Source organism: Mytilus galloprovincialis, chromosome 6 (assembly GCF_965363235.1).
Source record: "Mytilus galloprovincialis chromosome 6, xbMytGall1.hap1.1, whole genome shotgun sequence".
NCBI lineage: Eukaryota > Metazoa > Mollusca > Bivalvia > Mytilida > Mytilidae > Mytilus > Mytilus galloprovincialis.
Genome location: NC_134843.1, coordinates 11238672 through 11265041, shown reverse-complemented (window position 1 = coordinate 11265041; position 26370 = coordinate 11238672). Strand labels below are relative to the sequence as shown.

At 29.0% G+C, this 26370-nt stretch overlaps 1 protein-coding gene across 1 annotated transcript; it reads right to left on the bottom strand.

Annotated features, from left to right (window-relative positions):
- Window positions 1–26176, bottom strand: LOC143078514 (uncharacterized). The gene is made up of 9 exons (XM_076253375.1): window positions 26159–26176; window positions 24611–24783; window positions 22410–22522; window positions 20596–20676; window positions 9444–9485; window positions 7777–8003; window positions 5799–5840; window positions 1272–1387; window positions 1–440 (listed from the first exon to the last, which is right to left on the bottom strand). Exons 1-9 carry the CDS (start codon window positions 26174–26176, stop codon window positions 368–370), a joined length of 885 nt encoding a protein of 294 aa, XP_076109490.1. The 3' UTR covers window positions 1–367.
- Between the last annotated feature and the right edge of the window lie 194 nt (window positions 26177–26370).

The window sequence follows — 26370 nt, the reverse complement described above, 5'->3', positions numbered from 1 at the left end:
CATTTAACATATTTAATATCAAACAAATAATATAACAACTACATGTAAACTAAACAATCAAAATAAATGTATAATATGCTATCTTACAGATTTAAAACATTATAATTTTTTTTTATTCACATTACGTTTATCTGAATATTACAAATTGCTTGGCTTGACTACGAAATGATGATGTAAAATTGACTGAAAGTTACAATGTGAAAGATGAAAACAGATAGCATACAATGTTACAAAAATAGTATGGAAATCTGGAATATTTGATCAGTATGCTTATGCAGTGTCAATGGTCAGAATCCTTCCCGATATTACACATATGTATGATTATTGCTCCCGAAATTACACATATGTATGATTATTGCTCCCGAAATTACACATATGTATGATTATTGCTCCTAGGAGTCTGTAAACTTGGTTCAGATTCAGACCGTGTTACAGTGTTACTGAAATAAAAATGCATTTCTTGAAATATAAAATAATTAATTTGAAATATTGAATAACTTAATAAAAATAACTTACTTGAATAACAACTTACAACTTCATTAGAAGTAGCATGTTACAAGTCAGGTTTATGATCGATTAATGACTTTAGAACAGTGGTATACTACTGTATATAGGGATATTAGATTAATTGAAGCATAAACTTCACTTTTTTTATTTTTTATGTCAGAAATAACACCATAAAAAAAAGGCTACGAACACTGAACAAGAATGTTTCTAGATATCCAGAATTGATCACTTAATAAAACTATTGCACAAATTTTCAAGCAGATAAAACATAAATTCTAGAGTAGCAAGCTTCCTAAAGATTTGGTTTCCTCATTCTCAAAACATGGTCGAGGTCAAAATAAATTATAACTCCAAACCTTGTATAATCATTAATGAGCTGAATAAAACTAAAATTAACCAAAAGTATACCAAACAAGGAACAAAAGTATACCAAACAAGAAACAAAAGAATCAGAACTACAAATGAGTAACACATAGTCCTTCAAACGATTCCAAAATTATTCAAAACAGGCAATTTCAATATATCAACATCCATATCCTCATTGAGGAGGTTTATCCATAGATATGGCTCCAGACTTAGTAAAGACTTAACCTATTATTTTTGTTTTTAAAAGGTTTAAACAGAATTTTCAAGAGAGTAAACATGAGGAGCAGGATCTTTAGCAATGGCGTTGTCAGTTTCTTTTTTTCCATCTATGAGTTTAAATGTCCATTTGGTATCTTTCGTCCCTCTGTTTTAACAATTAACAGAAATTATATAAATACCTTGAGAAAACCCCATCATCACTATGGACACTATCTTTACTAGAATGTACAGCGCTCCCTTTCCTACTTTTCCTGAATAAACCTGATGGTGGTGGCATTCTTTCTTTGTCAGCATACTACAAATAAAATCAATCAAAATAATCAAAATTGGTTCCAACTAAAATGCCAATGGGTAGAGGTACATGAGACAATATGTAAAAATACGAAAGCAGAAAAAACAAAAAAAGCTTTGTCATTATTTATATTTCCATGCACAATTAGATCAAGCTTACATCTTTTTAACTTAAAAGGGGGGAGAAAATTAGAGATTGGAAGGAGTTCCAGGGAACACTAAATTTACAGGTTTTTTTTATTCTTATAATCATTTAACTGTGATTTGAACATTGGTAAACTACTGTTGCCAATAATTTCACTGGCAAGACCAAGTATTCCACAAAATTGGTACCTACTGCACATTAAGTTAGGAATTGTTTATATGTTAGTATATTTCTTTCATTTGTATTTTATAAAGGATACCCCTCATTAAAATATTTTTCAAAATGGCTTTCAATATAATCTAATCTTATATGAATCCTAATTCGATCTTATTTTTGAGAAATGTTTTTAGAAATTTAAATGTGACGTCACTTTGTGTGTTTCTTTAGAATTTCAAATGTGACATCACTTTGTGCATTGAGGCTTTGGCTAACTCGGCTGTGTATTTTTGAGTGCTGGATTAGGTTGTTTTATGTAATGTATCCGTTTTTATTCTGTAGTTAGTCACCACTTCAGTTTTATCATTTATATATATTATATAGTCATTTTATAAAATTTACTGTTTGCAAAAGTATGAATTATTCTAAATAATAAGGATGTTCTTATCCCAGGCAGAAAACCCTAGCCGTATTGGGCACAACTTTTTGGAACTTTTGATCCTCAGTGCTCTTCAACTTTGTACTTGCTTTGGCTTTTGAACTTTTTTTTATCTGAGGGTCACTGGTTAGTCTTGTGTGGACGAAACACACGTCTAGCGTATTACATTTTAAACCTGGTACCTTTTGTTAGCTATTATTGGTGTGTTTCTCTGTCCTATATGTTCTTTCATTTATTTGTATTCTAGTCCTGTCATGTAATGATGTCATTTTAATGTTATATTTAACATTGCCATAAAAGCGGGAGGTTTGGCATGCCACAAAACCAAGTTCAACCCACCATTTTAATATTTTTTTTCTTAAAATACCCTGTACCAAGTCAGAAAAATGCCTATTGTTATATTATAGTTCGTTTCTGTGTGTGTTACATTTTAATTCTAATATTTGATGCGTTTCCCTCAGTTTTAGTTTGTAACCAGGATTTGTTTTTTTCTCAATCGATTTACGAGTTTCGAACAGCGGTATACTACTGTTGCCTTTATTTAACCTTAGTATTTCACCAAATAGGTTGTCTTGAAGGAGTTTGAAACCTGGTGTGCAGCAGTGAAACCTATTTACAATTATTGCTTTAAGTTTAAGTTTAAAATGGTTGAAACAAGATCACAAAATATCTTTTGGAACTCCATTTATAACAACCTCACAAAATGGTTCTATAAAATCTAGCTGATCTAAGGACATCTACTTGAAATTGAAACATTTACCATGAACATAATGAGTAATATATTTAACGGTCATATCGGATCTCATTCATAAACCTGAATAAAATTTCTCCCTATAAATAATGAACTATCCCCTTGTCTATAATAATTAATACATTGGCAGTAAATAAACTTTAACCTCAACTTAATGTGTGGTTAAACTATTTTTGTAAAAGTTTAGTAGACAGATAATATGTTCGTTTGTATAGTTACAGTGTATTGATATGTGATTAACCTATATATTAAAACATCATCAACCATACACAACTCAAAGTTATTAAAAGAGTAAGGTGTAATATGTTTCATTATTATCTAAACAAACACCTCTTTTAATATACAATAAAATCCATGGTCTGTAATTTGAGGTTGATATCCACTTCCAGCAAGTAATTTCTAAGAATTTATAAACCAAGTGTTCACCATATTTTTTAATATTATAAAAGGTGAACACTTCTCTGCATTTGCATGTATCATAAGATTTTCAGTTTAAAAAAAGGCAGAAACTACCAACAATATTCACTCACAAGTCAAAGATAAAATAACAAAATAATGGCAAAAAAGAAAAAAAAACAGCAACGATAAAAAAAATCTACAAAACATAACATTGAAAATGAAGATAAAGAAATAAAAAACCTACAAAAGACTGGGGGCGTTCTCAAGGGTTTGAAAGTGTGGGCAGATCCCTTAATATATTCTTTCATTCCATTTCTGTGATGCATAATTATATAATATTTATCTTTGATTAAAATATTCCATCATTTCAATGTTTTTATATTATATTCATCTATGATTATGTTTACTTTTAATAAAGATATTTCTAAATAGAAATGTATGACGTCAAATTGATTGTATTGTATTCCTTATTTAGGATTATTTTTATGGCTGATGACAGATGTATCAAGAATTTCCATAAATATACTATATAATTTTCAGTGACTTTTTTCATGTTACAATGTGAACATACAGAATTAACCTACTAATTTTTTATATCTTATATGAAAGTTATTTAGTACAATTCATTTATGAGTAATATAAGAGGTACCTGATTATAGTATTTGTAATAATGAATAACTTTTATTTCAGTGAAATAGTTTGATTTGGAAAATGATAATTCCTTTCCAAATGACATAGAATAGCTCAACATATAATTGTAAAGATTAAAATGGATATTTAAAAATCCTGAAAACTTCAAGGATATATATAATATATATAATTATAAGACACTATAATTTGTCAAAATTTGATTTATTAAAAGTCTGATATGCATTTAGTTTGTATTAAAACATTATTTTATTATCTAATAGCATTACAAGAAATATAGTTTTGTATTTAGATCAATTGTGATGCAGAAACCAGCTGGCATTTAGTTGCTAAGCATACACATTATCAAAATAGTTACATAAAAAAACCTAATTAAATAAATTTGATAATACCAATAAAACCAATAAACTAGCTGCAAAAAACTGACTGGATACCAACCACCACAATAATTAATATATTGACAATCTAAACTACTATTTCCAAAAAAGTATGTGGTTAAATATGATTTTGTTCAAAATTTAGTAGGCAGATAATTTGTACTTCTGTATATCTACACGTCATCCACCATACAATTATTATCAATAATGTGGTATTAAATTTGTGTTGTTTCTATCAAATTGCAATATAAGCACCTCCTTTATTTTAAATTACCATCCATATTGGTCTTTTTTATAAGATGGATGCATTGTGGCCAGTTATTTCAAAAATATTTGTATGCCAAATGTTCACCGTTATTTTTCAAGAATGATCAAAAATTGAAAACTTATGATTATCTGCATTTGCATGTATCATAAGACTTTTTTTCAAATATTGCATTGTGTTAATAATTTTTTTAAATAATGTTCATAGGTGCTTTACACATTCTATAATTCCAAGGGTTTTATATGATATCCAATAAAACAGTTCAATTCATGATCACTCCTTGTTGAAGAAAGATTTTATTTATTCTTGACTAATAAAAAAAAAACCTAAAGTAAAATGCAGATCTTCAACGTTAACATTCCTGTCATTAACTAGCTCAGGTAGACCATCCCCCATCCCCAAAAAATCAAAACAAATATTCCACGTTAAAGGACCAACATACTCTAACACCTTGCACTGATATTAAATCTAGTGGTTTTTTGCATGGAATTGGTTGTTTAATTGCTTTATATCACAAACAGTATTTACACCTGTATTGACAAAAAAATGATGACGTTTTAAATTGACTTCATTCTATTCCTGATCTTAGGTAGTATTTATGTAAGATTACGAATCAAGAATTTCCACAAATATACTGAATGTTTTAAATTGAAATTTGCCATGTCATATATCTAATACCAACTTATTTTTACATATTTTACAGTAGAAATTCATTTTTTTTTTAAACCAGCGGAACAAAATTATACTATTATTTCTCTTTTGAATCAATGACTTCAATTTCAGTGAACAAACTGGAAACAGAAAATTATACTTCCTTTCCAAATGACATACAAATCTCAAAAATAACTCATATAATTGGTAAGTGTAAAATGGATATCTGAACTTCCTAAAAACATCAAGCATTTTTTGAAATAATATTATGTTATATCTTGAGTATATTGGATGTAAAATATGATATACATATATGGTTCTATTTAAAATATTATATTCTTATTTTCTTTTTTAACAATAAAATAAGTTCTAAATATCAAACAGCCATTCAAATACCGTAACAAAGAAAGATAAAAATACATGTAGGTTGCATTTGATAATACTTTATTTAGACTTGTTATTTTTAACTAGTTGACAGATATAAAATACTTGCCATTGGTATATTTTGATAAGATAGAAAAAAAATAAAACCATTACCAGAATAGCCTTAATATAATGTATTTCTTGTTAGTTATCATACTTGCCTCTTTTTCAACATTTTTTGATCCACCTTTTTTATTTGCCTTCTAAAAGTAAATGACATGTCTTCTAATTTTTAAATTTCTCTGTGGATTTTGTTAAATATATTATCTAATCAAAACTTTCAACATACAATTCTGAGTTTCTTCTAGTCCAGCAAAAAAGAAAATGTTGTATGATTACCAAATATCCAACACAGACCAACAGACATTGATGATGGCAACTTGAGATCATCAACAACTTTGAACAAAGTACAAAACCCAAATTTCTAATTACAATTAAATAGCTGCGACCACCCTGTCACCAACAGCATATCTTAAAATTAATAACCACATTTTTTTTTACCACAAAAATTTGTATGGGGTATATTATGCCATTGACATTTATTAATTGTCATAATATTTTAATGCATTTGATGAGAACAATGTCTTCATTTGAAGGCCTATGGAAGATTAACATATAATTGTTAAATGAGTTGCCTTCATTAGAAAAAGAACTTTATTTATTATTATTATTACTCATTCATTTAATGCATAGGAAAATGTGTATGTTCTACAGTTGTAGCAAAACAGGCATTGTAAAAGATCAACAATTAATTTTTGGTACTGTTACATTCAATAAAACAGAAAATTAAAAAAAATATTGAGTAGATTTTTTCTATCATGAATCAATTTCTACATGAACTTGTGGGAATCGATTTCATATTGATACTTGATAACTAATACCCATTTATTTTGATTATATTTAATGTGACAATATACACTAGACTAAAACCTCATGAAAAAACTATGACAACTGATCTTGCTTTATGGTATAATTGTATTATGATCACTGAACATTAGTAGCACATGCGTGTCATGTGACAAAACATGAAAAGATTTCTATACTTTAACTCAGTTATTGAAGGTTAAAACAACAGTAACATGGAAAGATCTTCTATAATCTATACTTTAACTCAGTTATGAAAGGTTAAAGCAGCAATCTGCATGTTTAGATTTTTAATGGCAGATAGTTCTCTTCCAAAAGTAACATGAATCATATATTACTTCATTCGAAATGTTAAAGTGTTGGAACAGGCAAAGACTAAGAGGACATTTTTAAGTATTCTGGCTTCTGCCATTTAACAAAAAAAGATATGAAACATTTATCATTCAATACTTATACTGTAAAGTATTTATATGAAGACCAAAGCAAAGTTGGGGTCTATATATAATATTCTTGGAATTTACGAGAATAATCTATGAACAAATTTACATCATACTTTTTTTATTTTGAAAGCATATTTACTAAATATTGAGGCATACCAAAATATAATATAGCATTTGTCAGGTGTAAACAAAAATATGAACTAGATCTTGGTGAACCAACTGGTTTTATTCATAAAACTGTGTATTGATTGGCATAATTGTCCAAATATTGGCAAATCACGAACCAAAATACATAACCCAGTGATTTAACAGCCTATCATGTCAAATCTCATCTTTTGGCATTGCACATGACTAAGTTTTACTTAGATTATTTATGATGATTTAACACTTAATCCATTGGATGAGTCTGATTCAAATTTTACTCTGGGAAAACATGGTTTATTTTTTATTTGGAATTGGATTTGAACTTGCGTTCAGTAAGTCAGCAAGGACTCTTAATTAAATCCACACCTTATTTGTAAGGGTCTTTCGTGAATAGTTGTCACAATAGCAATCATGTCACATTTGTTATTTCTAAAGTAATTACAAGAAATTGGCAAACTTCTCATCAATCTATATAAGTAAGTCAGTAATCAGATTACATAACTTTAACTTTGACAGGGGTATTTATATATCATCAAAGGTCTTTTAAACAAGATGATGTTTTTAGCTAAAATTTCCTTGAAGGGCAATAATTATTTAAGAACAAAGAAATATCTACCAGATACAAGTATTGGTATGCCACCTACCTATATAAATAAATTTGGACAACAATGCTATTCAGTATTTTACTTACCGACTGTCTTCTGCTAAGGCTAGGTGAGGCATTAGGTGGTGTTCTACTTGGGCTTCTAGACCTATAGTCCTCTATGTTGTCTGCAGATCCAGTCCATGTAGACCTAAACATGGCATTCTTCATATTTGATGATTTAGACAAGATTAGACTACTAAGTGCTCTTGCACGGTTACTTTTCCTAAATGATGCTGTTCGTGTAAAGGAATCATCAAGAGATCTACCGGACACTGTAAATACAATGAGATATTTGCTTAACATTTCCCTACTGCTAATATTTAAATTCAAAATTTCAAAATAGTAACACAAACAATAATTTTGGTGATCAAGTCTTTTTATGACCAATCAAACATGTGCATCAAATTAGAGTCCCAGCTCAGTTTCATATCAATCTATAAAAGTTTTAAAGTTTATTATGTCCAAAAAAATTTAGAATTAAGACTTAGACTGTCCACATGTGAATTTTGAAATATACTTAATCTGATTATCAAAAATATATGAAAAAGAAAACATTTTAAAAATATTACTTCTTTTGATCAGAAAAAAGCATCTGTCCAAATTGTAAAAATTCTATAAAGGTTTGACAAAGTTATTGATGTCTTAAAAAAAAACATTTCCACAAACTGAACCTTTATATCAACAACACTAATGGCAGAGTTTTTGATCACTCTGTTTCGCTTTAAAATAGCAACATAAATGTCGCTGACACGACAAAAGAGTGAAATTCAGTAATGACACAATACAGGAAAACAGGAAAGGATTGTGGTTTTGAAAGTAACTTTAAACCTAAAAACCTAAACTGGAATATATTAGGAACATACTACCACCAATAGAATATTTGTTGATATATATTGACCACATTAACCACATTGATTTACTGGTGACAATTCTGAATCACAGACATTACTTACATCACTCAGATCATATACCTAAACATTAACTTCCTTTCACCTTAAAATAAGAAAAGTACAACACGGTATTGCCACTTATTACAAAGATTATTGTTGATGTACCTTTATTAGATTTTGTCATGTAATTCTAGTACATTGATTTTTAATTATTTTTCTGTGTTTTGCTTTGTGGACTGCTGTTGTCTTTTTCATCATTATTTGCCATGGTTTGTGGTATTCATAAACAGGATAACAAAAATGACCAAAAACATAATGGACAGCAGAACAGAATTATCAATTGCCAAGATTCCTCTACTAACAAAAACTGGATGCCACTATTGCTGAAAGTGGCTTCAATCACTAACAACCAATCAATTATTAATCCTACTATTCTATGACTTACATTTTTGATCACCCATTTTTATGTCACACTTCTTTAAACGGGTTTAAAATGATTGGTGACATTAGAAATGTCTGGTACAAAGTACCAGTAATACTATTTGGTCATACTATCAAGTGGATGTGATCCTATAAAAGTTCAAGCTACAAAGATGGAATTTTACATATAGTTCTAACAAAGTTTTGTTGAGACTGGTTTAGTGATTTAATTGAATACCATACATACTCATTCAGGCAGCTAGTGTTGGAATAAGCGCATACTCTCATCATTCATTTAGGTCAGCTCAAATGTGAACAATTTCATTTTTTAATTTAATAGTTTGTTTACTAAACTGCCCTACATATAACTTTATATTTTATTTGTTTGTGTGATTCTATTACCTGCAGCAGATGTGGATCCAAGCCTTCTTGTTAACAAAAGTTCTGGAAAAGAGATTTAAAATGTTAAACAGGATTGACAGAAACTTATTTTAAATGAAAGTTCAAAGAAACTAATATCATTGAATTGGTTATCCTCCAAACTTATTAACAGCCCTGGAATAAACAATTTGGTAAATTCTTAAGTCTAAATAATGCAGCAAGGTTAGCACTATGTTAATTTACTATTGTTCATGTTCAGTTCTTAAAGAAAATATGTTTATACTTTTTTTATATAAACATTTCATTCTAGATCTAGAATTAGACTATTTTATCATACAACTGAAAATGAATGTCATCTTCTTGTTTATCTAGGGGAAACAGCCAATGATGAAATTTTGCAACTTTGAAACCTATATTTACTTCTTAAAGGGGTTATAGTTCAGTGGTTTTTTTTTTAAATTCACAAACTTCAAATGAAAAAAATAATGTACACTGGGTAAATTGCAGGATAAGTAAAGGCAATTCTTAACATCAAGATGAACTCAACAGAATTTAAATTTACATTGTGTCAACAGTGATTAAAATAAATGCATAATTCATACTAAAATACCAAATTTCAAATAATCATATAATGGAAAGTAAAAATATTCTGTTAAAGGAATTGATATACAATGAACAATATTTTCATATTTCATAAATATGAATAGAACTTCCTGAATTTAAAAGTATCTTTTATATAATATGAAAAAAACAAAAATCCAATTAAAAATAAAAACAGTATCATGACAAATTAGTTCTTTATCTTTTTTATAAAAAATGTCTGACATTTAATAAAAAATACTTTTCTGCACTGAAACGCTAAAACAAACATCACATAATTATTAGCCAACCAATAGTTTATAACAAAACCAAATCTATAAAAAAAATCATGCGTAAACAATAGGATATAGTCCCATTTCAATTGTGTTGTTATTCACTTATAGCTATATTATCCTTTCATTGACTATAATTTAATTGTTAAGACTAATTGTTAATTTGTCAAAAAGCTATAAAAGTTAATCTTGAAACATTATATAACACGATTCCACTTTCCAATACGTTTTATGGTATTTTTTAAATGTCAAAAGTCTGCATTCTATGAATGTTGGTTTAGGCAGTGTCAAATGTTGCTTTAAATGTCAGAAGGCATGTAAGCAATAAGGAAGATATAACCATTTGTAACATTATCATGATTATGGTAATACATTACTGTGGTTAAACTCACACAACTTTTTATCTTGTTGAGAAATATAGATTGCCATTATGACTTTCAATAGAATTTATAAACCAGAATAGAAAAAAATTGTTGATATTAATGTCAAAATAATTAATGTCAGGGATTCAAAATGGTATCCCAAACCATTATTTTGGTGATCATGTGTTTATATATGACCAAGCAAAAATATGCATCAAATAAGAGACCTAGCTCAAATTTTTAGGGGCCATGTTCTTCTTGGTTCCTGAGAATTCCCATCCTTATATGAAGTATATACTCTCGGATTACAATCCTAAAACTTGGTTACTACCCTGGTGATTAATTTTCAATATTTACATACCTCTGGTCTTTAAATAATACTGAGAAATTATTAAACAAGGAAATATTTGAATCTAAAATAATTTTGAATTCTGGAAACTTGGGTTGTATGATGAAAATGAACCTGACTAACTAGGTTTAGATAGGCAAGCATGGGAAAGGTTTGGTTACTCTCATTGATATGTTAGCATGAGTTTTTCCATCCCTTGTCATGTATTGCATAGTTAATTCTTTTCAGTTTGGTTAGTTTTCATCAAACTTTCTTTTCATCATAGACTGATAGCAATTGATTGTATTACACATAAAATTTACATCTTTATACTACTAAGTATATAATAAACTAAAATAACTTATAGAAGGCTTATAAGAGCCTGAATAACTGACCTGGCACAAATATGGCATTTTTAAATTGTGAAATCAGATATCATTGTGTGCATTTATCATTGCAATTTTTGAAGAATGTACAAAAAGCAAGTTTAATCATTGCAACTTCAGAAAAATCTAAAGATTCATGTTTAAGATATCAGAATGTGAATTCTTACTATTGTGATACTCACCTAGTCATATTATTTGCATTAATAAAATTAAACCTCAGAACAATTTATGAATTTATAGTATATATTTTAACTTTTTTACAATCAAAGATCAATTTTAGAAATAAATTACTTGTTTTCAAATGACACAGCTTTTAAGGACAGGTGAGCTAAAAATATATATATTTAAATAAACTGTCTATGTGAAGAAACAGAGTAGATTAAATCAGATCGAGTTGATGAAATGTATGTATAAATCATGACAGAGAAGATCAAATCAGATCGAGTTGATGAAATATATGTATAAATCATGAACAACCAGTTACTGTGGATTTATTTATTTTCATGGATATCAATTTTCGTGGATTTAGGAAAACATACACCTTCATGGATATTTTATTTCATGGATTTGCCAAAGTCTGCATACAAGTCAATGATAAATCTGCAATTCGTTGAATACTTAAATTCAGGGTTAACCTGTACCAACAAAATCCTTTGGTATCCAACGAAAATGACTGAATCCACAGTACAAGTAGCTGGTACATATCATGCAGTAGACACTTCAAACAAGGACAAGGATATGTGATTATAAAGTCTCATGTTTAAAAACTATATTACATAACAGGAAAATTAATAAAGGGGCCATAATTATTCATAGAAAAGATATGATTGTGTTAATTCTGTTCTTTTTGGTCACAAATCATCATTTACAAACCAAATTGATTATGGGTTATTTTATTTCTGTATCCCAAAAGAAAATTAACATAATTTAAATGGTTGAACATTTTGAATTTGTACTTCTTCAGGAAATAATGAGCAAAATATATGGTAGGAATGCATGCTCTGAAAATATTACAAAGTTCATTAGAACTTGAAACAGTAAATTCTAAAGACATTTTGGTTTTGTAACTGGTTTGCTCAGGTCTGGATTATTTGTTGTAATTTTTTTTTTAATGTTTTATCTGCAATGTAAACAAAAATAAAAACCCCAGCTATTTAGCTTTGCATGTAGTGGTAGGCTGCAATAATGATAAAAAATTGTATTATTTCTTCCTGTAATTTCTTTTTCCACAACCCAAACATTGTTAGGTATGAAGCGATCAGTAATGTAAAAAAGTCAAGAAAATGCAAGAAATGAAAAGAAAAAAGAAAGATGGAGATTCATTCCATTGCAAAAATTATGAAGCATAAAGTACACACAGAGAAATAAACTAAGCTAAACTTTGCTGAAACTGTCATCTATATAATAATAAAGGAAACTTTTCAAATAATAACATTAAGGAAATATTGAAGGTACATATATATCATTGATGAATGCATCTGAAAAGTCACTTATACTATAAAAATTAAATATAATCCTACAGCTATCACCTAATCCAGAAATTTCAACAAAAAACTGAAAATTTCTAAATCATGAATTAAAGGAGATCTCTGTATGCTATTCACTTTGTTACTGTTCACACAAAATCTCAACATCTTATGCCAAAATATCTTATATCTCAAATTAAAACTTTCTAAAGTTATTAAACTAAATTTGTAGATATAAACTAGTAGAACCTTAAAGATAATTTTGAACATACCAAATAAGCTGTAACAATTCTGTAAACATTGTGAACAACATAGAAACATCTTTCCTTGAAACATTGATTATTCAAAACTAAGAAATATATACTTAGTCTAATGACTACTTTCTATACTTTATTATAAAGGTGTATCATTTCCTTTGCTGCTCTGTATTTACAGGAAAATTTAATGGATAGGTATCGAAAAATTTGCCACAACAAGTTTTTGTCAAGATAAAAGCAAGTACAACTGCTAGCTGCTTAAAAAAACTTGGTTGTCTAGTACAAGTACAACCATTGTTACACTATGACAATACAATGTTTTACCTTCTTTCAATAGACAATGTGACAAAATTTTCAACAAGTTCGGTTCTAAAATAGGTCTGATTTATCTGTAGTCCGAGTTTACTCTGACATCCAACGGCTGTTTTGCCAGGCAAGCCGGGGCTGTAGGTCCCATGGCCCCGGCTTACCCGGCAAAACAGCTACTGGACGTCAGAGTAATCTCAGACTAATTTACCTGGTACAAATGTGCATTCCCAGGGAAAACTCCAATTACATGAATACAGTAACATAATCCATCCATATGCACTTTAGCATAAATATTAGGCCATTTAGTATGTTAGGGTTCAATATATATTTAAGTTCAAGTTTAATGTAAATATCAATAAAAAAAGCAGATGTCAAAGCCATACTACACTAGATGTTTCAATTTTAAAAACTTAAAAGGCTTATACTGTTGAAAAACTAAAAGGACCTTAGTCATCTGTTCATAGACAAATTTGCATACAATGATCTTACAACAAACCCAATGTCTTGTACTGGTGCATTAAACAAACAATTAACTCAATGTCATGTAATACAAAATAGAAAAAAGAAAAGAAGATGGGTACTAAAATTGATCTCAACTCATGTGCAGTGAAAGAATCCCTGGTGTTGGCAAACATATTCTTCATTATTACTATTTCAAATCTTGTATATCAATTTGTGTAAAAGTACATTTTCAATGACAAGGTGAATACTAAACAAGGTCAAAATCTCTGTTTACAAAAGTTTGCAGATTGTGTATGGCATCTATTATTCTACTAAGTATGTAACTATAACATAGTAGACAGTTAGACATAAAACAAAATTCATTCAAACTGAAATCAAATTTCTTTCATTCCAAGATTACTATGTATACCAAAAGAAAAGGATTAAAACAAGAAATGGTACACATGCATTGAGTTATATATACACACATCTAGGGGTACTAAAACGTGTACTTACACATATATTTCTCTTCTAATCCACTCATGCAGCATTTAAAAATGTGTGTTAGTTATTAATAAGGTTTGGCTACTTCTAAAATATACTTCTACTAATTTGAGTATCTTTTTTTTCTGATAAAATGACAAACTATCTTCAGCTTTGTTCCTAGTAATTTTTTTTTTTTCATTTACCACAAAACTCTGCTTTGATTTTTTATAGTAGAACTATTGTTTTGAAACTTTAAAATATTAAATCTCTATCCTGAATCCAAGTTTTTTCAAATTAATATCATTAAATTTGCTACTTACATTTTAGACAATTACACGTAGTTCATGAGGTCATAAGGTCATCCTATCAAAATGTGTATGCTGTCTTCCAGATTGATTCTTCTTAGGAGATTTTTCACAAAGAAAATCCTGCTTTTTTTCAATTTTTACTACATGATCTTACTGTAAATTTTCTTTTTTTGGTGATGTCTGTTTTGGCCCCTTCTTATTGTATGATTGTTTCCCCTTTCCATGAAAGTAAGATATGCAGAACTAGTAAAAGACAGGGCTATCTTTACAACGAATAACTAAACATCTTAACTTAAATCTTTAACAAAACATGATAATGCAGTTTTAATGTACCTTTATAACAATGTGGATAAAGAGCTGATAAATTTAGATATGATTCTTTAAATAAACTAATTTTGAAAGGTTATAAATTTTAAACTTAATTCATTGGATGTGTACATATTGATATTTTTAAAAGGGCAAACAGGGTTTATTTATTCATCTTATTACTTAGGATTCAATCATTTTTGTGTACCAATTATTGGTGATAACGGAACACTTGTACTTTCCCTGTGATATTAGATGTCTGCATATCAAGCCTATCGAAATTTTTTACTGAGTTCAGAATCGAAATTCTTGATTCATCTTTACCCATGAAATCCATGAAAATAAGTTTCCACCAAAAACTGAAGAATCAACAGTAATCAGAATTGGCTTTGTACTAGATTTCAGAAACTACCAGTACTCAGATCTCAATATTAGCTTTCAGAAACTAACAGTACTCAGATCTCAATATCTAGCTTTCAGAAACTACTAGTACTCAGATCTCAATATCTAGCTTTTACAAACTACCAGTACTCAGACCTCAATATCTAGCTTTCACAAACTACTAGTACTCAGATCTCAATACTAGCTTTCACAAACTACTAGTACTCAGATCTCAATACTAGCTTTCACAAACTACCAGTACTCAGATCTCAATACTAGCTTTCACAAACTACCAGTACTCAGATCTCAATATCTAGCTTTCACAAACTACTAGTATTCAGATCTCAATACTAGCTTTCACAAACTACCAGTACTCAGATCTCAATACTAGCTTTCACAAACTACCAGTACTCAGATCTCAATACTAGCTTTCACAAACTACCAGTACTCAGATCTCAATATCTAGCTTTCACAAACTACTAGTACTCAGATCTCAATACTAGCTTTCACAAACTACTAGTACTCAGATCTCAATACTAGCTTTCACAAACTACCAGTACTCAGATCTCAATACTAGCTTTCACAAACTACCAGTACTCAGATCTCAATACTAGCTTTCACAAACTACCAGTACTTAGATCTCAATATCTAGTGTTGTTTTTGCTATAATGTCTTTTTCATATGCTTAGTGCTGATTCGATCAGTCAACTTTTTCAAGAAAAATCAAAAATTTGTTTTTATATTGAGTTGTTACATTGCTGTTTTAGGTATTAAGAGAGCAATGTTGCGAACATTTTGAATCCTGCAACATTTTTCTGTGCATGTCATGTCTGTCCTAAGTTAGGAGCCTGTAATTAAAACATAGTCTTTGATTGATTTCCACTTTCTATCTTGTTTGTTTGGTTTGTATTTTTAGAATAATCAAGCCTTTTCTTTTGGATTTCTTTTCATTTTGTCTTATGGCTTTTTATAGTTTACTATGCTTGGATTGTCAGTGTTTCTACTAAAGGCCAGTGATTCTTTCAGGCACTCAAGCTTCCTCTACCAAAACAAACTGACAGCCATGAAATTCAATCAATCAATAATAGGAAACTAAGATGTGACATTTTTGCTGTGGGTACAAAGATGTTAACAACTATGGCTTTCAACAATAGATACAAAAGTTTTAAATCGATGAAAAAGATGTCAACAAGGTCAATTACTAACAAAAATTGTTTGACTGCATCAATGTATGTCTAACATACCACCAGCAGTATCTGATCAAATGAAATGTCTTAGCAAAGAAAATATAAGTCACAATGGTCAATAAGTTACAGATAAAAGTCTTTTTATTCATGAAAAGGTTATCTCAAACTCTAAGAAATGAACTATTAAGGGGGAAAATTGTTCTTTGTGTTCCATATAGCATTTCACTGTGCAATGTTTATGAACAATGAACATGATGTAGTAAACAGAAGTGTCATTGATTGACCTTCATATGTTATTAAGCAACAGTCACCAAATTTATTGGCATCAACACAGACAAACAAAGTAAAATCTAGATGTCCAAGTTACCTTCATAACAAGTCTTTCAAATAAGTATGTTTTAATGTGTAAATTTATAGTATTGAGTTTAATGTTTTACTTTTTTTTCCAAACACACCTTTGAATAATTTACATATTTTGGCCACGAGCATCACTGAAGAGACATTTATTGTCGAAATGCGCATCTGGTGCAACAAAATTGGTACCGTTAATTTTATTACTACCACTGGGTCGATGCCTCTGCTGGTGGACTATTAGTCCCCGAGGGTATCACCAGCCCAGTAGCCAGTACTTTGGTGCTGGCATGAAAATACGGATTTGTTGTGTTATTAAAAGTTGCTGTTACAAAATGATGGAAATTATTATAAATTAAGGAATGTATCTCCCTCATGCAAAGCTCTGATTCCTTTCACGGATTTGGCTATACTTTTTGGACCTTTTGGATTAAAGCTCTTCATCTTTTATATAAGCTTTGGATTTCAAATATTTTGGCCACGAGCATCACTGAAGAGACATTTATTGTCGAAATGCGCATCTGGTGCAACAAAATTGGTACCGTTAATTTTATTACATAAAAAATCATTACTTTTATTGTAAAAAAATAAGCATTAATAAGTAATGTCATAGAATTTTTTTGTTTTTCATTTAATGTATATTGTATCAATGAACTTTACAAAACATTAGCAGATAGAAGGACACAAAAGTATTTGAAATTGTATCAATAATTGTTCTTTCATACTAGTTCCACTTGTACCAAAAGCTTTAAATAACATAAGTTCATCCAAATAATTGAGTTTTGATGTGCTATAATTTTTTTCATAAAAAGTCTAATTATACTTTAAAAAAAATTTAATTGTACAATAATAAAATAAAATGTTAGCTAGCTGAATTGCATGAAATATGTTTGGTTAATTCAGGATCATTATATTGTCTATAGTAAAAAGCACGTAAATAAGCTCATGCAGTTTATCACTGATCAAATATTGGCTCCTCAGTCAGCCCAAGATTTAAGGAATAAAGAAAGACCTCACTCTGATTTGAGTTGTGTCGGATTGACCCTCTTTTGAAAGCACCTAAAATCAAACAACATACTTTTATTTAATCTTGAACTCATTTGTTTATTTGTTTACTAATAGTTTCACCTTTAAATCTGTTAATCTGTATATTACTAGAGTGAAATATATAAGTAAGAAGAAACAATAAGCGTTTAAGTGTAAGCCTAATATAATAATGTAACTGATATCTTAAAAGTTATCGTTGATAAATCACCATTAGATCAAAAGTTATATATTCATTATCAATCAAAGTTAAATTTAAAAGTTATCACCGATCACTGTTAGATCAAAAGTTATCACCGATCACTGTTAGATCAAAAGTTAATGATTGTAAATCTGAATAAAAAATTATATCATAGTAAATCAAACTGTTAATATTTTTACAGAACTTTGTTTCAAAATTTTCACAAAAATTCACTTCATACTGTAACAAATTGAAACCTTTGTCAAAATTGTTTTCTAGCAAGTGAAGCCATACAAGGAGAGACAACTCTAAATGTGCCTTATACATACATGTTATGCCAGGCTCAGGCTGTAAGACCAAAGCAAACATTTTAAACATTTATTGCATGCTTTTGGGAATAAATGCAAGGTTAGTAACTAAACATCAGGGCTAAGGAATGTCATGGTAAACACAATCCCAAACATGAATTTTTCTTTTTACTTTTAAATCTCTATTATCTATAAATGATTTTCACTTTACAGCTGTTATCTCAATGTTAGCAAGTTAAAGGTTTTGTTAGCTTGTATGTTTTATTAGTATAATGTTTGTTCAAGCATTGTGATTATAAAGATTGACATCTGAAAACAATATAAAAAGGTAGAGTTGATCTTGTATACATTTTAGTTAAATTTGATTGGACATTATCAAATAATCAAGTTGACCTATATACAGGTTTAACTCTGCCTACTTATATTGTTTGCAGATGTCAATCTAAAAAAATGCTTGAGCATACTTGAATATATACAAACAAAGCAATCAAGTAATCATCTTTAACTTGCTAGCATTAGGATTACAGCTGTGAAATTGTCTCCAATGAATAAAGATTGGCATGCAGTTGCATTGATCTGATCAATGATTTTTAATAGAAAGTGCAGGCCAGGATCCCGGAAATGTCTGCAAATTTTTTGTTTTCATTTATGAAGGCCTTTTTCTACTATAGAAGACAAAACAAGTCATTTGATTTTGATCAATATTCATTTGTAGGCATAATAAAATATAAATATACATTACAACAAGCAATAGATAAAAGTCGAGAGAACAAGTTAAGAATTATGACAAAGGTTTAGCAGATATATTATAAAAATGCAGTAAAATTCATAAATTACAATATTAGTAAAATTAAATTATTTGATTAAATAAATATATACTCATATATAATAAAATTGATAATAAATGAAATTTAGGTCATGTTAAATTTTGTCTATACTATAAATAGATATGATGTAATTTTAGCATGGAATGAATCAGGTACCCGTAAAAAATTAAAATCATGTAACTGACAATTTTTAAATGATACTTTCGTGCAGATAAATATCAACCATTGATTAATCTTTTTAGTATTTATTAAAAGAAATATTTATTGTCAATTTCCTGAGCATGTAACTATTTGTTAATACCCTGACGACCGACATGCTCCAGGCACAAAAACTTATCAAATATTTATTATGTCTTTAATCCCATTAATGTTGTTATAACAGGCTTAAAATTTCCATTTCATAAGAATTTTAAAACACTTTAATATATCATATAAAATTTCCAATGAATAAAATATCCATAATTATATAAAACAATTCTTCTATTTCATTAATCAATGTAGTGAACCTAGCCATTGTGTTAACTTTCAATAGAGTCTCCTTTCATATATTTGTCCAAATTCCTTTCTTACTTAAAATTTTCAGTTCAAATAACCAGATTTTATAAACATCTAAACCTGTCATTAACTGTCTTTTAGATAGCGGACAATTACAAAGGCAAAAATAAAACCCCAAAAACATCAACAAGAAGCACTGATTTCTCTTAGCTCCATTGCCTCAAACTGATCATGTTAATAATTCTATCTTTTTTTCTTACAGCTTTGTGAATTTCTGAACCAAAGTACAATTGGTAAATTTCTCATAAAGACAACAAAACCATTTTAATGAAGTGACTTTTAGATTAGGTAAATATATCCATGGCCTTATTTAAACACAGAACATACTTATAAGAAAATATAAAGAAGATATATAAGACATAAATCTCATGGCACAAAAAGAAATACAAGTTTAAAAATAAAAATTTAAATAAAAAATTTAAGAGACTAGAGTCCAATGCATTACATATTCCTGAAATCTCAATTCTCATCATGAACGATATGCAGCTATCACATTTATATAAAAAATCCTATATTGCCACAACCATTCTCCAAGATAAATATAAACTGTACTTATACAAGTATCACACGTAAAACTGACCAACACAAGGACAAACGAACAAAACATTATGATGTACTACTATTAATAGTTTGATCCTGTAGACATAGATGTTGTATAGTTATAGAGCTCCTTGACCGTCTCTCAGGGGGAGGCTCGGGTCTAACAGAGCTCCGTAACTGGACCTTAGTATTCGGTGGTAAATCAGGACCAGCAATGGTTATACTGCCCGTGTCAACCCCATCTGATTTTATAGAGCAAGATAAATCAAAAGTCTTACGTTGGGCTTTTGTAGAGGCTGAATTTCTAAGATACTGCTTGGCTTTCTTCCCACTGTAGTCTCTAATGTTAGAATCAGCTTCTGTAATTACAACATTTAAGGATGTACTTAAGTGAAATTAAAAAAATCAAGATACTCTAAGTTGGAACCGCAATTATTTCAGGAACATAATAAGCTAAAAATATTGGAATGTTATAGAGCTCCTTTTTCATGATATTTAATTTTTACAATATGGCGGAAAAAGGCTGACTCAAACCTCTACCTTATATTTCGTTGGTATTATTTAGGTCTCAAATCAAAAGAAAAGAAATTAAGAATCTGCTTAAATTTTGGTAAATGACCATTTATAAGCTGTTAAGTTTTATGTGAGAAGATAAATGGGTGTTATGGGGCAAAATATTCTTGTATCATAGGGAGAAAAAAAAACTATTAGTCTGAACATCTGACACAAATTCCAAACCCTCACCTAGGTACATCCTTAATGAGTACCAAGGATAAGAAATTGAAGGAGCTTTTGCTACATTACTTACCAAAAAAGATATATTTTTATCAGCTTATCACAGCTACTCTATGTATTCAACTTATTCAATATTTCATTACTTTTCATAATTTTGTTAGCTTTAATTGATACAGATTATTTAATCAAGTATTGGTCCATATTTTTTGCAGTCATCCCAGTAAGAGAAAACTAGAGAAAAACATATTTTTGAATATTTTAAAAAGGGAATGACATCAATAATTCAAATGTGGAAAAATCTTGGATCAAGTATAGAAGATTCCCAAAATAGTGATAAGGTCTTTCCATCAAAGAGAGCTGTTTACTTAATTATCATGATTTGTTTGGTTGCTGTCTTATTGATATTCCCCACATATCCTTTAGTTTATGATAGATATAAGAAGATGTTGTATGAGACAACTTTTCCACAATTTGTAAAAAGTAAACCATTATAGGTCAAAGAACGGCCTTCAACACAGAGCCTTGGTTCAGGATGAACTGCAAGCTATACAGGGCCCCAAAAATTACAAGTGTAAAACCATTCAAACAGAAAAACCAAGTCTAAGTTATATAAAAATGTTTTTCCAATTTACTCTCTGCATTCTTCCATGCAGATCTAAATTTAAACAAACTTGACAAATCGAAGAATTTTTTTTTCAAATTTATTTTCTGCCCTTACTTATTCATCTGATTCTTTTACTTTACTTGTAAATTTTGATAATTTAACATACTATACAATGACTTACTGTAAGTTTGGACTAGAAGTTCTATAATCTATACAATGACTTACTGTACGTTTGGACTAGAAGTTCTAAAATCTACACAATGACTTACTGTAAGTTTGGACTAGAAGTTCTATAATCAATACAATGACTTACTGTAAGTTTGGACTAGAAGTTCTATAATCTATACAATGACTTACTGTAAGTTTGGACTAGAAGTTCTATAATCTATACAATGACTTACTGTACGTTTGGACTAGGAGTTCTATAATCTATACAATGACTTACTGTAAGTTTGGACTAGGAGTTCTATAATCTATACAATGACTTACTGTAAGTTTGGACTAGAAGTTCTATAATCTATACAATGACTTACTGTAAGTTTGGACTAGAAGTTCTATAATCTATACAATGACTTACTGTAAGTTTGGACTAGAAGTTCTATAATCTATACAATGACTTACTGTAAGTTTGGACTAGAAGTTCTATAATCTATACAATGACTTACTGTAAGTTTGGACTAGAAGTTCTATAATCTATACAATGACTTACTGTACGTTTGGACTAGAAGTTCTATAATCTATACAATGACTTACTGTAAGTTTGGACTAGAAGTTCTATAATGTTCTCATGACCATGCATAGCAGCTAAATGTAATGCTGTATAACCCTGTAAAGAAACACATGTAATAACTTGACATTTATAACAGCTACATATTCAAGTAAGACAATGATTTATGTGATCTACTGGTAAACACTAACATGAACAACTGAGCCATTTTGGTTCAAAGTCTAAATTTTTGTCAGTTTAATAAAATTGGCCTCTTGGAAGAAAATTCTTAAAAGTAAATAGTTTATTCTAAAATTTATTTCAACTGAAGTTTTTATATGTAGATCCAGTGTACATGGTATATTGGAAATATATATCTCTCTATGTTTACAAAGATCTCAAAAAAAATTGTTATTCTAAATTAAATAATGTCTAGTTTTGTTATTTTTTTATGTCTATGTTTGGTTCATATTTTGTGTTTTTTAAAAGTTTTGGTCTTTTGTTACATTTACTATGTATATTTCATACAGATTAAGTTTTTTTAAATCTAAATTAAATATTTAAAAGGTAACCAAAATTGATTTAATAAAACTTACCCCCTGTGAACAGGATGGTACCAAGTATGAAAGAAAAGAAAACAAATACATTTAAGATATTATTTCTTCATCAAAATCTAAACTTCACAGATTGTATTATCAAACAATAATGTCAATGACATTAAAATAAACAAATATATTCATAAAAAGAATCACCAAAAACAATGCGCATCATATATTGTATTTATGAGTCTTTAATAAAATGCTCATTGTCTATGCATGTCCCAAGTCAGGAGAGTGTAAGTCAGTGGTTGTTAAATGTTACTGTATATAATATTTGTATTTCCTTCATTGTTTTGTATAAAAATCCTGCCTTTATTTTTCTCATTTAAATGGTTTAAATTTGTCATTTCAGGCCTTTTATAGCTTACTGAGCAGTATTGGTTTTGCTCATTGTTGAAGGCAACAGTGACCTTTAATGGTTAACTTCTATGTAATTTGGTCTCTGGTGAAGAGATATTGATTGGCTAATTTGATTGCCTATATACAACATCTTCCTATTTTATACTCTTTGTCTAGATAATATTTCTGTAACTTCTGAAATTTATTTATTTATCTTCTGACATTGTATCTTCAGTGTATTATGTGAAATACATATTGTTATCTTATTACTGCCAATGTTGTAAACATTTATATTTCTCGTTTCTCAGTTTTATATATAGACTAGACTTTTGGTTTCTCCCATTTGAATGGTTTTACACTAACGGTAACGATTTTTGGGACCCTTTATAGCTTGCTATTCGTTGTGAGCCAAGGCTCCGGTGCTGAAGACTGTACTTGACCTATTATGATTTACTTTTATAAATTGTGAGCTGGATGGAGAGTTGTCTCATTGGTGTGCTGTACAATTTGAGTCAATAAACTAATTCATACTTACATTCTGTTGTGTCAGAAATAACATGAAATGAAAATAAAAAAATATTAAAAAATAAAGACATATCATCAAATTTTGAATTTTTCTTTTATTCTATAGTAAGCAAGATTCAAATAACAAAATTATCTCCCCTGTATGAAATTTTCCAAACAACAAGATTATCTCCCCTGTATGAAATTCGACAGTTTACATTTCAGTTATTATCTATATATTGTATTCATGAATATTTAATAAAACGTAAATGTTGTTGAAGTGCAATGGTCCTTTTGCCAATTTGCTGTGATTTATACAAAGCCTGATGAAACATTCATTCATCACTCTTTTGTGACTGTAATTAAATTTAATATTTCCCTATTTACTGCAAAATTTAAAAGGCTATTTCTTTAATAATTGTAAAATTATTTTTTAAATCATAAATTGATTATCTGCTGTGATGTCATAAATATCTATTTAAACATTCTATTCCTGACAGCAACCACTTATTGTGGTCAATATTATGAGTTTTGTATTGATAGAATTACATAGGGCTGACTCCTCAGTTGTTTATTCCAAACCATTTTTTAGCTTGCTGTTCGGTGTGTTTAAGACTCTTCTTTGACCTTTAATGGTTTACTTTTATAAATTGTGACTTAGATGGAGAGTTGTCTTATTGGCACTCATACATACCACATCTTCTTATACATCCTATATATATATTCAATGTCGACAGACCATGGAATATTACAATCCAAAAAAAATCTGGTGATCATACAATATGGATCATATCACATAATTTTACTTTGACCAATTCAGACACTCCTTATATATTGTAGATCTTTTACCCATAAAATATTTGTTGACCTGATAATTTTTCATACTTACAGATCTAGTGTCAGTTTCTACACCAGGCCTGGATAACAATAATTTACATACTTCTGGTTTACCATGCTTAGCTGCCCAATGCAATGCTGTCTATAAATGTACAAAACATTGCTTTAGAATAAGAAATGAAAACTTAAAATCTGTACATAGGACAACTTTCTTTTATTATCATGAGTGATCTGGATAAATGGATGTTAGAAGATTCAAATATACCTTGGTTTATAAAATTTTTACAAATCAATTGCTGGTATGGGTAACTTTTTGCACTATCAAAAATATCAATTTCACAGAGGTTTTACATCAATTGGTAGGAATTTGCATATAATGGGTCATTAAATGTTCATTTTATATAAAACATCAGTATAAGCTGTATTCTGATCTTTTAATATAATAATTTGAATGAATCCATGTTGATAACGTCTCAATTAGATGTAAAAAAAATCTGGAAAATATAAAATCCTTCATATTGTGATTTTCCCATGAAATACTGTGGATTCATTTATTTTCGTGGGTACCAATTTTCGTGGATTATGGAAAACTTGCAAGTTCGTGGATATTTAATTTCGTGGTTTTGCCTAAGTCTACATACAAGCCTATAGACAATTTGTTATTCGTTGAACATTTAATTTCATGGTTCACCAGTACCCACGAAAGCCACGAAAATTGGTATCCCACGAATAATAATGAATCCACAGTATAGAATGGAGAATTTGCGTAACCCAATAAATAAATGAATGGTATTTCTTAAACTCTAGCCTAACATAAATATATCTAAATTACTATGCTGAGATCCCTCCTTGCCCACACTATTACTAATCCCAAGAAACTACATATGATTTTAATATACTTACATACTAATGTGTCAGGAAACACAAAGCAGTTAAAATAATGAAGTAACATGAAAAGAAACAACTACATGAATTAATGTTTTTCATTTGATATCTTATTGTTCAAAGTATCCTCTTTTTTGTCATTAATATATAGACATCTTTACAAATTTGGTTGGCATAATAATTATAATAAAAAAAGCTAAACTGAGTGTTGTAGGTTTCTTGAAAATAATTAAATCTATGATTGATTGATTGATTGATTGTTGGTTGCTTAACCTCTAGTGGCAAATATTTCAAGCATGTTCAGGATGAACTAAAGCTTTGACAAATGATCTGTATTTTAATGATTTATCATCAATATCTTTTTATCAAAAGTAATTTAAGTAGAAATTCTAACATTGAATGTAGTAATACTTACACCCTGTATCATCCAAGGTCAAGGTCATGAAAAATAATATACAAAAAACATCAGTCAAAAATATATTTACAGATTACATTTTTATTTTTCAGTCTTGATATAGTATTTGAAATACTGTGAATTCATTAATTTTTTAATTTTTGTTGGTACCAATAAGGAAAATTTGCATATTCGTGGATATTCAATTTCGTGGTTTTGCTGAAGTCTGTATACAAACCTTTAGAAAATTCGTCATTTGTTGAAAACTGAATTTTGTGGTTTACTCGTAACCACAAAATCCATGAAAATTGGTATCCAACGAACAATAATGAATCCACAGTAGCTCTTGCAGCGATATCCCCTTTTTGTGCTGATGCGGTGGAAAGTAATTTCCAATCAATCAATCTATTTTTTCATTAATCAGTAAATAATATTACTTTGTGTATCAAT